The sequence below is a fragment of the Pristiophorus japonicus genome, chromosome 16 (genome assembly GCF_044704955.1).
Source record: "Pristiophorus japonicus isolate sPriJap1 chromosome 16, sPriJap1.hap1, whole genome shotgun sequence".
Lineage (NCBI taxonomy): Eukaryota > Metazoa > Chordata > Chondrichthyes > Pristiophoridae > Pristiophorus > Pristiophorus japonicus.
In genome coordinates this window covers 73183374-73195892 of record NC_091992.1, presented here as the reverse complement: position 1 = coordinate 73195892, position 12519 = coordinate 73183374, and the positions used below count along the sequence as shown (strand labels likewise).

At 47.1% G+C, this 12519-nt stretch overlaps 1 protein-coding gene across 1 annotated transcript in view; it reads right to left on the bottom strand.

Annotated features, from left to right (window-relative positions):
• mycbpap (mycbp associated protein) overlaps positions 1 to 12519 on the bottom strand; it is a 158422-nt gene that overhangs the window by 136411 nt on the left and 9492 nt on the right. The window contains exons 2-3 of the mRNA XM_070857425.1: positions 11388 to 11515; positions 6699 to 6849 (exon numbers count right to left, since the gene is read on the bottom strand). Coding sequence (XP_070713526.1) covers positions 6699 to 6849; positions 11388 to 11515 — 279 coding nt within the window. The remainder of the gene's footprint in view (positions 1 to 6698; positions 6850 to 11387; positions 11516 to 12519) is intronic.

Genomic DNA, 12519 nt, shown 5'->3' with positions numbered 1-12519 from the left:
CTCAAAGTGCTGGAGAAGTACCACCAGCGCTGCCTCAGCAAGATCCTGCAAATCCACTGGGAGGATAGATGCACCAACATCAGTGTTCTTGACCAGGCCAACATCCCCAGCATCGAAGCACTGACCACACTCGACCAGCTCCGTTGGGTGGACCACATTGTCCGCATGCCCGACACGAGACTCTGAAAGCAAGCGCTCTACACGGAACTCCTACATGGCAAGCGATCCCCAGGTGGGCAGAGGAAACGTTTCAAGGACACCCTCAAAGCCTCCTTGATAAAGTGCAACATCCCCACCGGCACTGGCCCAAGTGGAGGAAGAGCATCCGGGAAGGCGCTGAGCACCTCGAGTCTAGTCGTCGAGAGCATGCAGAAACCAAGCGCAGGCAATGGAAGGAGCATGTGGCAAACCAGACTCCCCACCCACCCTTTCCTTCAACCTGTATCAGAGACTGTAATTCCCAATTGGACTGTACAGTCACCTGAGAACTCACTTTTAGAGTGGAAGCAAGTCTTCCTCGATTTTGAGGGACTGCCTATGATGATGATGACATATGTTAAAAGGCGTTGGGGGAAGGGGTTCCCTTGCCACCTGTCCAGTTGCAGAAGGTGAACTGCCCACGGCTCCAGGGTGGGGAAGTGACCCGAGTGACTTTAACTGCTCACCTTCCCGGTTTCCCACCAGGCGAGTGGGGTTAAAATCGTTCCTTAGAAAGTGCTCGAGAGATGAACCTGGTTACCTGACATGGAAAGCATCCTATTTCGAAGTGCTAGCATTCCTCTGTAAGATCAGCAGAAAAGCAATTTGCACAAAGAAACAGGGAAAACTGGAGGTGGGGTGAGAGCAGCCCAACAGTGAGCTAGAACACATTGAGGAAAGGGATCCACAGAACTAATAACAGTGTAGATTCACCCATCCCACATTCCTGGTCAGGAGCCTGGGTCAAAGAATCAACACTTGCTTGTTGTAGCTCTGTCTCCAATCCACAATCTCTTCAACCCTCATCTCTCCAACGACCCTGCCTCATCGGGGAATTCACCCTATGGTCCGTGAAAGAGTAATGCAGGAAGTAACTAAGTCATGAACCCACAAGCAGGTGAGAAGCAGAGGGAGGAGGGGCTCACTTGTAAACCCATTCTGGGGATTGGCTTTGTTTGTGAGATGGACAGATAAGTAAACGGGAGATGGGAAACTAACCTTTAACAGTGAGAATTACTCTGAATAAATGGTAAGGAATCATTTCAATTTGAAAGTGGAGACAAGAGTGGCTAAGTTACCGGATAATCCAGAGGCCTGGATGAATAATCCAGAGAGGTGAATTTAAATCCCACCACGGCAGCTGGGGAATTTAAATTCAATTAACTAAATAAATCTGGAATAAAAAGCTTGTGACCATGAAATTACCGGATTGTTGTCACAACCTATCTGGTTCACTAATGTCCTTTAGGGAAGGAATCTGCCGTCCTTACCCGGTCTGCCCTATATGTGACTCCACAGCAATGTGGTTGACTCTTAACTGCCCTCTGAAATGGCCTTGCAATCCACTCAGTTGTAACAATCCACTACAAGAAATAAGAATAAAACTGGACGGACCACATGACATCGACTTCGGCACAGGCTATAGGCCCCGACAACATCCCGAATGTCGTGCTGAAGACTTGTGCTCCAGAACTAGCCGCGCCTCTAGCCAAGCTGATACAGTACAGCTACAACACTGGCATCCACCCAACAATGTGGAAAACTGCCCAGGTATATCTTGTCCACAAAAAACAGGACAAATCCAATCCGGCCAATTACCGCCCCATGAGTCTACTCTCAATCATCAGCAAAGTGATGGAAGGTGTCGTCGACAGTGCTAGCGAGCGACACTTACTCACCAACAACCTGCTCACCGATGCCCAGTTTGGGTTCTGCCAGGACCACTAGGCTCCAGACCTCACTACAGCCTTGGTCCAAACATGGACAAAAGAGCTGAGTTCCAGAGGTGAGGCGAGAGTGACTGCCCTTGGCATCAAGGCAGCATTTGACCGAGTGTGGCATCAAGGAGTCCTAATAAAATTGAAGTCAATGGGAATCAGGGGAAAAATCTCCACTGGCTGGAGTCATACCTAGCACAAAGGAAGATGGTTGTGGTTGTTAGAGGTCAATCATCTCAGCCCCAGGACATTGCTGCAGGAGTTCCTCAGGGCAGTGTCCTAGGCTCAACCATCTTCAGCTGCTTCATCAATGACCTTCCCTCCATCATAAGGTCAGAAGTGGGGATGTTCACTGATGATTAGTGTTTAATGCCATTCACAGCTTCCCAGATAATGAGGCAGTCCATGCCCACATGAGCAAGACCTGGATGACATTCAGGCTTGGTCTGATAAGTGGCAAGTAACATTCATGCCACACAAGTGGCAGGCAATGACTGTCTATAAGAGATCATCTAACCACCGCCCCTTGACATTCAATGGGCATTACCATCGCCGAATCCCCCACCATCAACATTGGGGGTCACCATTGACCAGAAACTTAACTGGACCAGCCACATAAATACTGTGGCTACAAGAGCAGGTCAGAGGCTGGGTATTCTGCGGTGAATGTCTCACCTCCTGACTCCCCAAAGCCTTTCCACCATCTACAAGGCACAAGTCAGGAGTGTGATGGAATACTCTCCACTTGCCTGGATGAGTGCAGCTCCAATAGCACTCAAGAAGCCCGACACCATTCAAATCAAAGCAGCCCGCTTGATCAGCACCCCATCCACAACCTTCAACATTCACTCCCTCCACCACTGGCGCACCGTGGCTGCAGTGTGTACCATCTACAAGATGCACTGCAGCAACTCGCCAAGGCTTCTTCGGCAGCACCTCCCAAACCCGTGACCTCTACCACCTAGAAGGACAAGGGCAGCTGGCGCATAGGAACACCATCGCCTCCAAAATTCCCTCCAAATCACACACCATCCTGACTTGGAAATATATCGTCGTTCCTTCATCGTCGCCGGGTCAAAATCCTGGAACTCCCTCTCTAACAGCACTGTGGGAGCACCTTCACCACACGGGCTGCAGCGGTTCGAGGCGGCGGCTCACCACCACCTTGTCAAGGGGCAATTAGGGATGGGCAATAAATGCTGACCACATCCCAGAATGAATTAAAAAAATATATGAACAGGAGGAGACCATTCATCCCCCTCGAGCCTGCTCCACCATTTAATTAGATCATGGATGATCTGCACCTTAACTCCATTTACAAAAACCTATCAATCTCAATCCTGAACATTTCAGTGACCTCCAGCATCCTCAGCCTTTTTGAGAGAGTTCCAGATTTCCTCTACCCCTTGTATGAAAAAGACAACCATGAAAAAGGCATTATATTGATAGGAAGACCACTGTTTTGCAGAACCAGCTGATGCCATGTTCACTGCTAAAGACAATACTGGGTTTGGCAAAAAGAGTTTTCGATCGAGTACCCTTGCTCTGGTGGATGCAAAGATTGCCCCATTCAGTCTCGAAGTGGTTTTTAAGGAGGAATGTAACAGATGTATCCTCATCTCACTCACCTTTCTTCAGCCAGTCCTCACACAACAGAAGGGAAACACATGGGAATCCTGCTGCATGCTGACACAAACCCGGTATGAGGAGGGTAGGAGTAAGCACAAAGATCAGGGGGCACATTTATCAGAGTACAAAATTCAGGCTGAAGTGGGCACACCTGTCGTGGTCAGTGAGAAGAGGAGAAAACAAACTGTAAGTTTGTGACTGATCGCTGATTTTACTGGTAAAGATACTCAACGAGGGTCAGTCGTGGCTCAGTGGGCAGCACTCTCTCCTCTGAATCAGAAGGTTGTGGGTTCAAGTCCCACTCCAGAGTCTTGAGCACATAATCTAGGCTGACACTCCCAGTGCAGTACTGAGGGAGTGCTGCATAGTCAGAGGTGCCGTCTTTCAGATGAAGCGTTAAACCGAGGCCCCGTCTCCCCTTTCAGGTGGACGTAAACAAGATCCTATGGCATTATTTTGAAGACGAGCAGGGGAGTTATCCCCGGTGTCCTGGACCAATATTTATCCCTCAATCAACATCAGTAAAACAGATTATCTGGTCATTATCACATTGCTGTTGTGGGAGCTTGCTGTGCGCAGATTGGCTGCCGCGTTTCCTACATTACAACAGTGACTACACTCCAAAACGACTTCATTGGCTGTAAAATGCTCTGAGACGTCCTGAGGTCGTGAAAGGTGCTGTATAAATGTCTTTCTTTTCTTTTTTCTCCTCCATGCAGCAGATTGGATGGAGATGCATAACAGGAAATTTATTGATTGGGCAATGGCCAACTTCAAAACACACTCCATGTAGTAGAACAAATTAATCAGGGGTAAAATTAATTTAGTAAAGTTAAAATCTTAGGCAAGAAAGGCTGAAAGAAAAGACATGCACGTGTTCATGGTGGAACAGCTGAGCTCTGCATTCCAGTAACCAACTGTTGTCACCCTCCCTACTGAACTCATTAATCTAAGAACAGAATGTGTTTTGCTGCTATCAGGGCTAAAACAAAGAACAGAGGATATTATAAGGGGTTAGGGCTGAGGTCAAGGAACTCTCAAGGAGATAGTACCTAGCACATACCTGAGAACAAACAAACAGCCATCATAGTATACCAAGACAAATGGCCACTGATGGAGACAGTGCTCGTAAAATAATAAACTGATAGGGGTCACCTCGGGTTATATGAGATAAAAGGAGACAAAGTCTCTGAGACATCCAGCTGTATTTATCAAACCTAGTCAAGGATGACCAACACACAGGCAATGAGCCTGGAAAAGGAATTCACAGAAATGATGTAGCACGTAACTCATTTGATAAGGGCCGCCCCGGATAAACTTGCTGTAACTATTTGTACCAATGAAATCATTAGAATTGTATGTACCAATGAAATCATTAGAATTGTATGAACCAATGTAATCACAGTAGGCGGGCGAGGACTTGTGACAAACAACCAATGGAATACTTCCGCGCGTAGTTTCATGATTTTGTATGTATTTTGAGTGTATAAAAAATAGCAGCCCAGGCTGTTCGAATGAGACCGGTGGAGATTGCATCCAGTACAGAACTGATGCGACCGTGTCTCCCTTGATCAATTGAGTTTAAATAAACAACTCTTTTCTCTATATACAGACCTGTGTTGAGTGTTATATTTTTAATACTCCATGACACTCCACTACTGAGCTTGCCCCAGCAGAGAGATGGCACCTCTAAGTGTCAAATCAATTCACCATTACACTACCTGACACTAAGGGCTGGATTTTAGGCTTTGATGTTTTTGGGGCGATAATGGTGGTGGGGCGGAAAATGTGAGGTCATCCACCTTGGAAAAAAAAAACAGTAAAAGGGAATATTATTTGAATGGGGAGACATTACAACATGCTGCGGTGCAGAGGGACCTGGGGGTCCTTGTGCATGAATCCCAAAAAGTTAGTTTGCAGGTGCAGCAGGTAATCAGAAAGGCGAATGGAATGTTGGCCTTCATTGCGAAAGAGATGGAGTACAAAAGCAGAGAGGTCCTGCTGCAACTATATAGGGTATTGGTAAGGCGGCACCTGGAGTACTGCGTGCAGTTTCGGTCACCTTACTTAAGGAAGGATATACCAGCTTTGGAGGGGGTACAGAGACGATTCACAAGGCTGATTCCGGAGATGAGGGGTTTACCTTATGATAATAGATTGAGTAGACTGGGTCTTTACTCGTTGGACTTCAGAAGGATGAGGGGTGATCTTATAGAAACATTTAAAATAATGAAAGGGATAGACAAGATAGAGGCAGAGAGGTTGTTTCCACTGGTCGGGGAGACTAGAACTAGGGGGCACAGCCTCAAAATACGGGGGAGCCAATTTAAAACTGAGTTGAGAAGGAATTTCTTCTCCCAGAGGGTTGTGAATCTGTGGAATTCTCTGCCCAAGGAAGCAGTTGAGGCTAGCTCATTGAATGTATTCAAATCACAGATATATAGATTTTTAACCAATAAGGAAATTAAGGGTTATGGGGAGCGGGCGGGTAAGTGGAGCTGAGTCCACTGCCAGATCAGCCATGATCTTTTTGAATGGCGGAGCAGGCTCGAGGGGCAAGATGGCCTACTCCTGTTCCTAATTCTTATGTTCTTATGTTAGTGGCCGGGAATAGTTTGTGCTTTAGTATTTAAGTTTGGGCATCTGGGCCCTGCATCAGGGGGCGCAGCGCTAAGTACTTGGCGCAAGGATGAGAAACTCCCAAGCTAAAGAGCCAGGCCGTGAGCACTCCGAGAGACATCTGGCAGCAAAAAATCCTAAAAAATACATGCCCAAAATATTGCCCACGCCACCACAACACAAATCACTAAAAAAACTAAAGCAAAAAACGATCGCACTTACCTTAGGAGTCCATTACTTACCCCTTCGCTGTCGGGATTGTTGGATTGCCTGATTTCCCAGGCGGTCATTACGGGCACACTTCGGGTCGGGCAGGAGCTCAAACTCGTGCTGCGTCACAACCAGGGGCACTGCACACCAAGTGCAGCTATTCCGCTCAGCGCTGCTGAAAAACCGGACCCGAGGATCACTGTGGGGCGCAGACGACCTTACCGACGCCATTGCCGCTGCTCTGGGGCGAAACCCGAAGCACAGAAGACCGGAAAATCCAGTCCTATGACTTCACTTTGCCCAATTTCATGACCTATAACTGACCTGAATAGTCCATAGTTTTCGGCACACCCACAGGCAGGGCAGGTTTGGCGATAATCTTTTTCACTGCCACTTCTTCCTTCAATATTGCTCTTCGAATCACCATTCTGCTGGTGACAGGGATTCCCTTTAAAGGAGCCCGAGGGTCATGCAGCTACCAGGGAAGCAAAGGAGAAACAAATTGAATTCATTGATTGCTATGGTTCGCCACAACTCCAACTCGATGAATTTTCTCGTCCAGCAATTCCGTCTTTTACTGACTCCCACTCAACAGGTATTTTTCCCCAATGTTCTCTCCTCTCTTGCTGGGATGTAGTACCATCTCTGCCTCCAAACCTCTCCCAAGTAGTTTATCTTCATATATGGACCTGAGCAGTTGTGTTAGTGAGCAGTTTGCCTGAGCTCCGTCCTGTCCATTACTGATGAGGCACACTTGCACTTTCCAGCTGGGCTCTCTGGGTAGTGAGCAGGGGTGGGAATGCGGCCTGGTTTTGCCCGTCCCTACTTCACTGTCTTTTTCTTTCATATTCTTCCTTTTCAAATATTTACTTAAGCTCTTTTAAATGACGCAATAGTCCCTGCCTCAATAACCAGATGTGGAATAACCATGTTCAAACACCCCTCTCTGTGAAAATAACAGCTTGCATTTATATAGCACCTTTAGCGTAGTAAATGTCCCAACATGCTTCACAGGAGGGTAATCAAATAAAATTGCAGGGTTACCAATGGTGAAAAGATTAAAATCAAGGATCTGTAAGAGGCCAGAATTAGAGGAGTGCAGAGATCTTGGAGAGTTGTAGGGCTGGAGGAGGTTACAGAGGTAAGGAGGGGCGAGGCCATGCAGGGATCTGAAAATAAGGATGAGAAATGTTAAACCAGGAGCCAATTTAGGTCAGCGAGCACAGGGGTGATGGGTGAACAGGACTTGGTACAAGTTAAGATACGGGCAGCTTAGTTTTGGATGAGCTCAAGTTTATGGAGGATAGAAAATGATAGGCCGGACAGGAGAGCATTGGAATAGTCAGTCTCGGGGTAACAAAGGATGGCGGACAAGCAGTGTGATGAAATAGAGGGGTCGAGAAAGGTGGTGGTGAGGTAGAGCTGGGTGTCGTCAGTGTACATGTGGAAACTGACTCCGTGTTTCTGGATGATGTCGCCGAGGGGCAGCATATAGATGAGAAATATGAGGGGGCCAAGGATCGATCCTTGGGGGACACCAGAGGTAACGATGCAGGGGTGGGAAGAGAAGCCGTTGCAGGTGATTTTCTGGCTACAGTTAAACAGATAAGAATGGAACCAGGCGAGTGCAGTCCCACTCAGCTGGACGATGATGGAGAGGCGTTGGAGGAGGATGGTGTGATTAACAAATGTCAAAGGCTGCTGACAGGTTGAGGAAGATGAGGAGAGATAGTTTAACCACAGTCATAGTCACACAAAATGTCATTTGCGACTTTGATAAGGGCCGATTCAATACTGTGCTGGGGCAGAACCCTAATTGGAGGGATTCAAACATAGAATTGTGGGAAAGGTTTGGGAGGCGACAACATGTCGAAGCACTTTGGAGAAGGAAGGGAGGTTTGGAGATGGGATGGTGGTTTACAAGGACAGAGGGGTCAATACTGTTTTTTTTGAGGAGAGGGGAGATGACTGCAGATTTGAAGGAGAAGGGGACAGTAGCTGGAGAGAGGAACCGTTAGCAACATCAGCTAACATGGGGATCAGGAAAGAAGTTTGGGTTGTCAGCAGTCTGGTGGGACTAGGGTCTCGGGAGCAGGAGGTGGGTCTCATGAACAAGATGAGCACGGAGGGGGCATGATGGGAGATCAGCAAAAAACTAGAGAAAGATGCGAGGTCAGGGCTAGGGCGGAGGTACCTTAGGGGAAATTTTGCTCGGTGTCCTAGGAGAAGGGAGGGAAGCGGCAGAGGCAACTGATTGTCACAAAGATTGAGACCATCCAAAGAAGTCCAGGAGCTCTTCTCACCTGTTGGAGGTGAGGGTGGAGGAGATGGGGGCGAAGGGTTTAAGAAGACAGTTTGTAGTGAACAAGAGAAGCCGAGGGTTATTTTTGCATTCCAGGATGAACCTGGAATAGTGAGCAGTTTTGGCAGAGGAGAGCAGGACTTAGTCGTGCTGTATGTGGTCCAGCCAGATTTGCCGATGAATGGCTAAACCAATTATCCGCCATATCCGTGCAAGTCTGCGTCCCTTGGACTTAAGGGAGCGGAGATTAGGGCCATACCAGGGGAATGACCAGGGTGAGAGAGCGTAATGGTTTTAATGGGGCCAAAGGCATCAAAGCTGAAAGTGAGGCTGCGATTGAGCAGATCAGTAGCTGCAGAAATGTGGTGGTGAACAGAGGGCCAAAGGCCAGTGATAATCCAAGTCTATCCCAGTATTCTGACCAGCGGAGACAATCTTCCTGGCCAATATTTATCCCACAACCAACATCACTAAAACAGATTATCCAGTCATGTATCTCATTGCTGTTTGTGGGGTCATGCTAAGCACATATTGGCTGCCGCATTTCCCTACTTCAAGTACAACAGTACTTCATTAGCTGTGAAGCACTTTGGGACTTCCTGAGGTGAAAGGGATGATATAAATGCAAGTTCTTTCCATTCATTATTTATCCTTTCAACATCTTTCAGAATTTTGGAAACTTGTATTAGATTCCCCTTCGACCTTCTCTGTTCCAGTGGGAAAAAAGCCCCCATCTTTTGAGCCTTTCTTTCTAACTATAATCACTTAATGGGCAGCAAACTGATACTGAAGCAACCGGTGGAATAAAAATTGAGGGGTGTGTTCACCTTGACAGCCACTGGCACTGCCGTTCCTATACTGCCAATCTCCTTGAAGAAACGGGCACAACTTTGTAGCTGCCTCCCCGATCAGCTTAGGCTTGTAGAGGCAGTGCTGCACGGTCATGGCCAGGTAGGTAAGCCCGAAGATATTGTCACTGCTACATTATATATTGCACAATCTCTCCCTCCTCTCACAATCTGTCTTATCTATCTATTAATAGAATCTGAGCCGAGCTCAAAACATGGTATGTTGACAATATCATCTTCTGGAGAGAATCGGGAGCGAGACAAATAGCAGTGGGCACACGTGATCATAGAATCAGGGAAATTTACGGCACGGAAGGAGGCCATTTTGGCCCGTTGTGCCCGTGCCGGCCGACAAAGAGCTATCCAGCCTAATCCCACTTTCCAGATCTCGGTCCGTAACCCTGTAGGTTACGGCACTTCAAGTGCACATCCAAGTACTTTTAAAATGTGGTGAGGGTTTCTGCCTCTACCACCCTTTCAGGTAGTGAGTTCCAGACCCTCATCACCCTCTGGGTGAAGAAATTTCCCCTCAAATCCCCTCTGAACCTCCTACCAATTACTTTAAATCTATGCCACCTGGTTGTTGAACCCACTGCTAAGGGAAATAGGTCCGTCCTATCCATTCTATCCAGGCCCCCACATAATGTTACACACCTCAAAGTGACCTAGGATGATGAGAGTCCTAAAGAGTACAAGGTCTCTGGAGAACTGCAGCGTCTGGGTCAGAGGGGATGGAGGTCCATTTTTCTGCAAGGGCACGAAACTTGCTGCAAGAGGGAAAGGCTCACTGAAATACCTTCAAATGAAATCGCACTGGTTGCAGTGAGTTGTGAGATACTCGTCCTTATCCAATCTACTGCCTTTAAAAACCCAACTTAATCACTCATTGCTGATTTACTTCATCTTTTCTTCTATTATTTTACATCTTAAAACAAGAATTTGCATTTATATAGCGCCGTTCAGAATCTCAGGGTGTCCCAAAGTGCTTCACAGCTAATTAAGTACTTTTGAAGTGTAGTCATTGTCAACATCACAGGTGATCCCTCGAAATGAGGATGACTTGCTTCCACACCAAAAAAAGGACGAATTCACAGGTGTTTCAATGAAGGACCGAACTACATCCTGAAGGGTGGAAGATGCCTGTGCGTGGATATTTTTAACATGGGGTGACCATTGCACACCAGCCACCACACGGGCTTGACAGAGCTAGGTCTTGGTTCAGTGGCAAGGGTTAACCAAGACAACTGGAGACCAGCTCTGCTGCACGGACCTAGTACGCACACATATCGCAGTGTGGGCTGGCCCGTGCTGCCCCTGGGCCCCTGGCCCCGAACTCATGCCTCCCAGGCCCCGATCATGTTCCTCTACAGTCTCTGGCCGCTCCTGCTGTATCTGCCCAGAATCTGTATCATTGTGGGAATATAGCGAAACACGGCAGCTAAATTGTGCACAGCGAGGTCCCACAACAAACAATAGAATAAATGAGCAGGTCTGTTTTTAGTGATGTTGGTCGAGGGATAAATATTGGCTAGGACACCAGGGGCACTCCCCTGTTCGAATAATGCTATGGGATGTTCTATATCCACCTGAGAGGGAAGACATTAGTTTAATGTTTCATTTGAGTGATGTGTAGTACAGCACTCCTTCAGCACTGCACTGAAATGTCAGTCTGGAGTGAGACTTGAACTCACAACCTTCTGACTCAGAGAGGAGAGTGGCTGGCACCTAATCCTGGTGGTGTCTTGCTCTGTAGGCCTCAGTCCTTCACCTGGGTTTCTCCATAAAACTGATTTCCTGAGGAAAACCCAAAGCCACATTTCAAACACACATCACTAAAACAGTAGAAATAAATGTCTCTTGTACCTTACTAAGATCCTCCGGTTTTATTGCCAGGGCCAATATGTCCTCTCCCTTCAATACATCTTCCTTCTCTGGCTCCTCTTTAATTGGGATAACCTCCTCAATCTCTTTCTTTTCCTTCTTCTTATCAGCTGTAAAGTAAAATTCAAACAGAGAAAAGAGCTGAGATTATTGAATATTTCCAAGTCCTGGCAATCCAACAATGCCAGTCCAGTCCGAACCTAATCTTGGTGTCGAGGCGGGGCGGAAATATTGGCCCTGAAATTCCGAGGAGGGCTTCCCACGGGTAAATCCTGAAAAAATAGAAATAAACTGTGCACTTACCTGGAGCTGCTGTGCACATTGGGACTTCTGATTCACAGGCCTCCTCTCCCAACGACGCGCAGCGCGTTCACGTTGGGACGGCTGCAGGAGTCACATGTGCTTGGACACCCAATCACAGGCCTCCTCTCCCAACGACGCACAGCGCGTGCACGTCGGGACGGCCGCAGGAGTCACATGTGCCTGGACACCCAATCACAGGCCTCCTCTCCCAACGACGCGCAGCGCGTGCACGTCGGGACGGCCACAGGAGTCACATGTGCCTGGACACCCAATCACAGGCCTCCTCTCCCAACGACGCGCAGCGCGTGCACGTCGGAACAGCCGCAGGAGTCACATGTGCCTGGACACCCAATCACAGGTAAGTATTTTCTTATTCATATTAATAGGAGATTCATAAGTTATGAATCTCCTATTACTATGAATGAGAAAAAGCCCAAAACGCACAAACACGATACAAAACATTTAAAAAACACCGCACACAATAAACTAATAGAAATTAAAAATGTTACACGTTTTTTAAATTAAAAAAAAAATCCCAATTTAAAAAAAAAGTTAGGGTTAGGGTTTAAAATTAAATTATCTGAGTTGGCAGGGTTTTAATATAAATGTGTTTTAAAATTTTTTATTTTAATCATGTTTTTTCTATGTTTTTAAACTCTTACGCATGTAAAAGTAGGCTATACGCTTGCTTTTTCAGGCGCAAGATTACAAAGGGCATTTGCAGGGCAAATATTCGTAAATATCGGAAATCTTGCCCTGCAAGTGTCCTCACTCCCGAGACACGGAGGATCTGTCAAGCCAGAAACTTGAC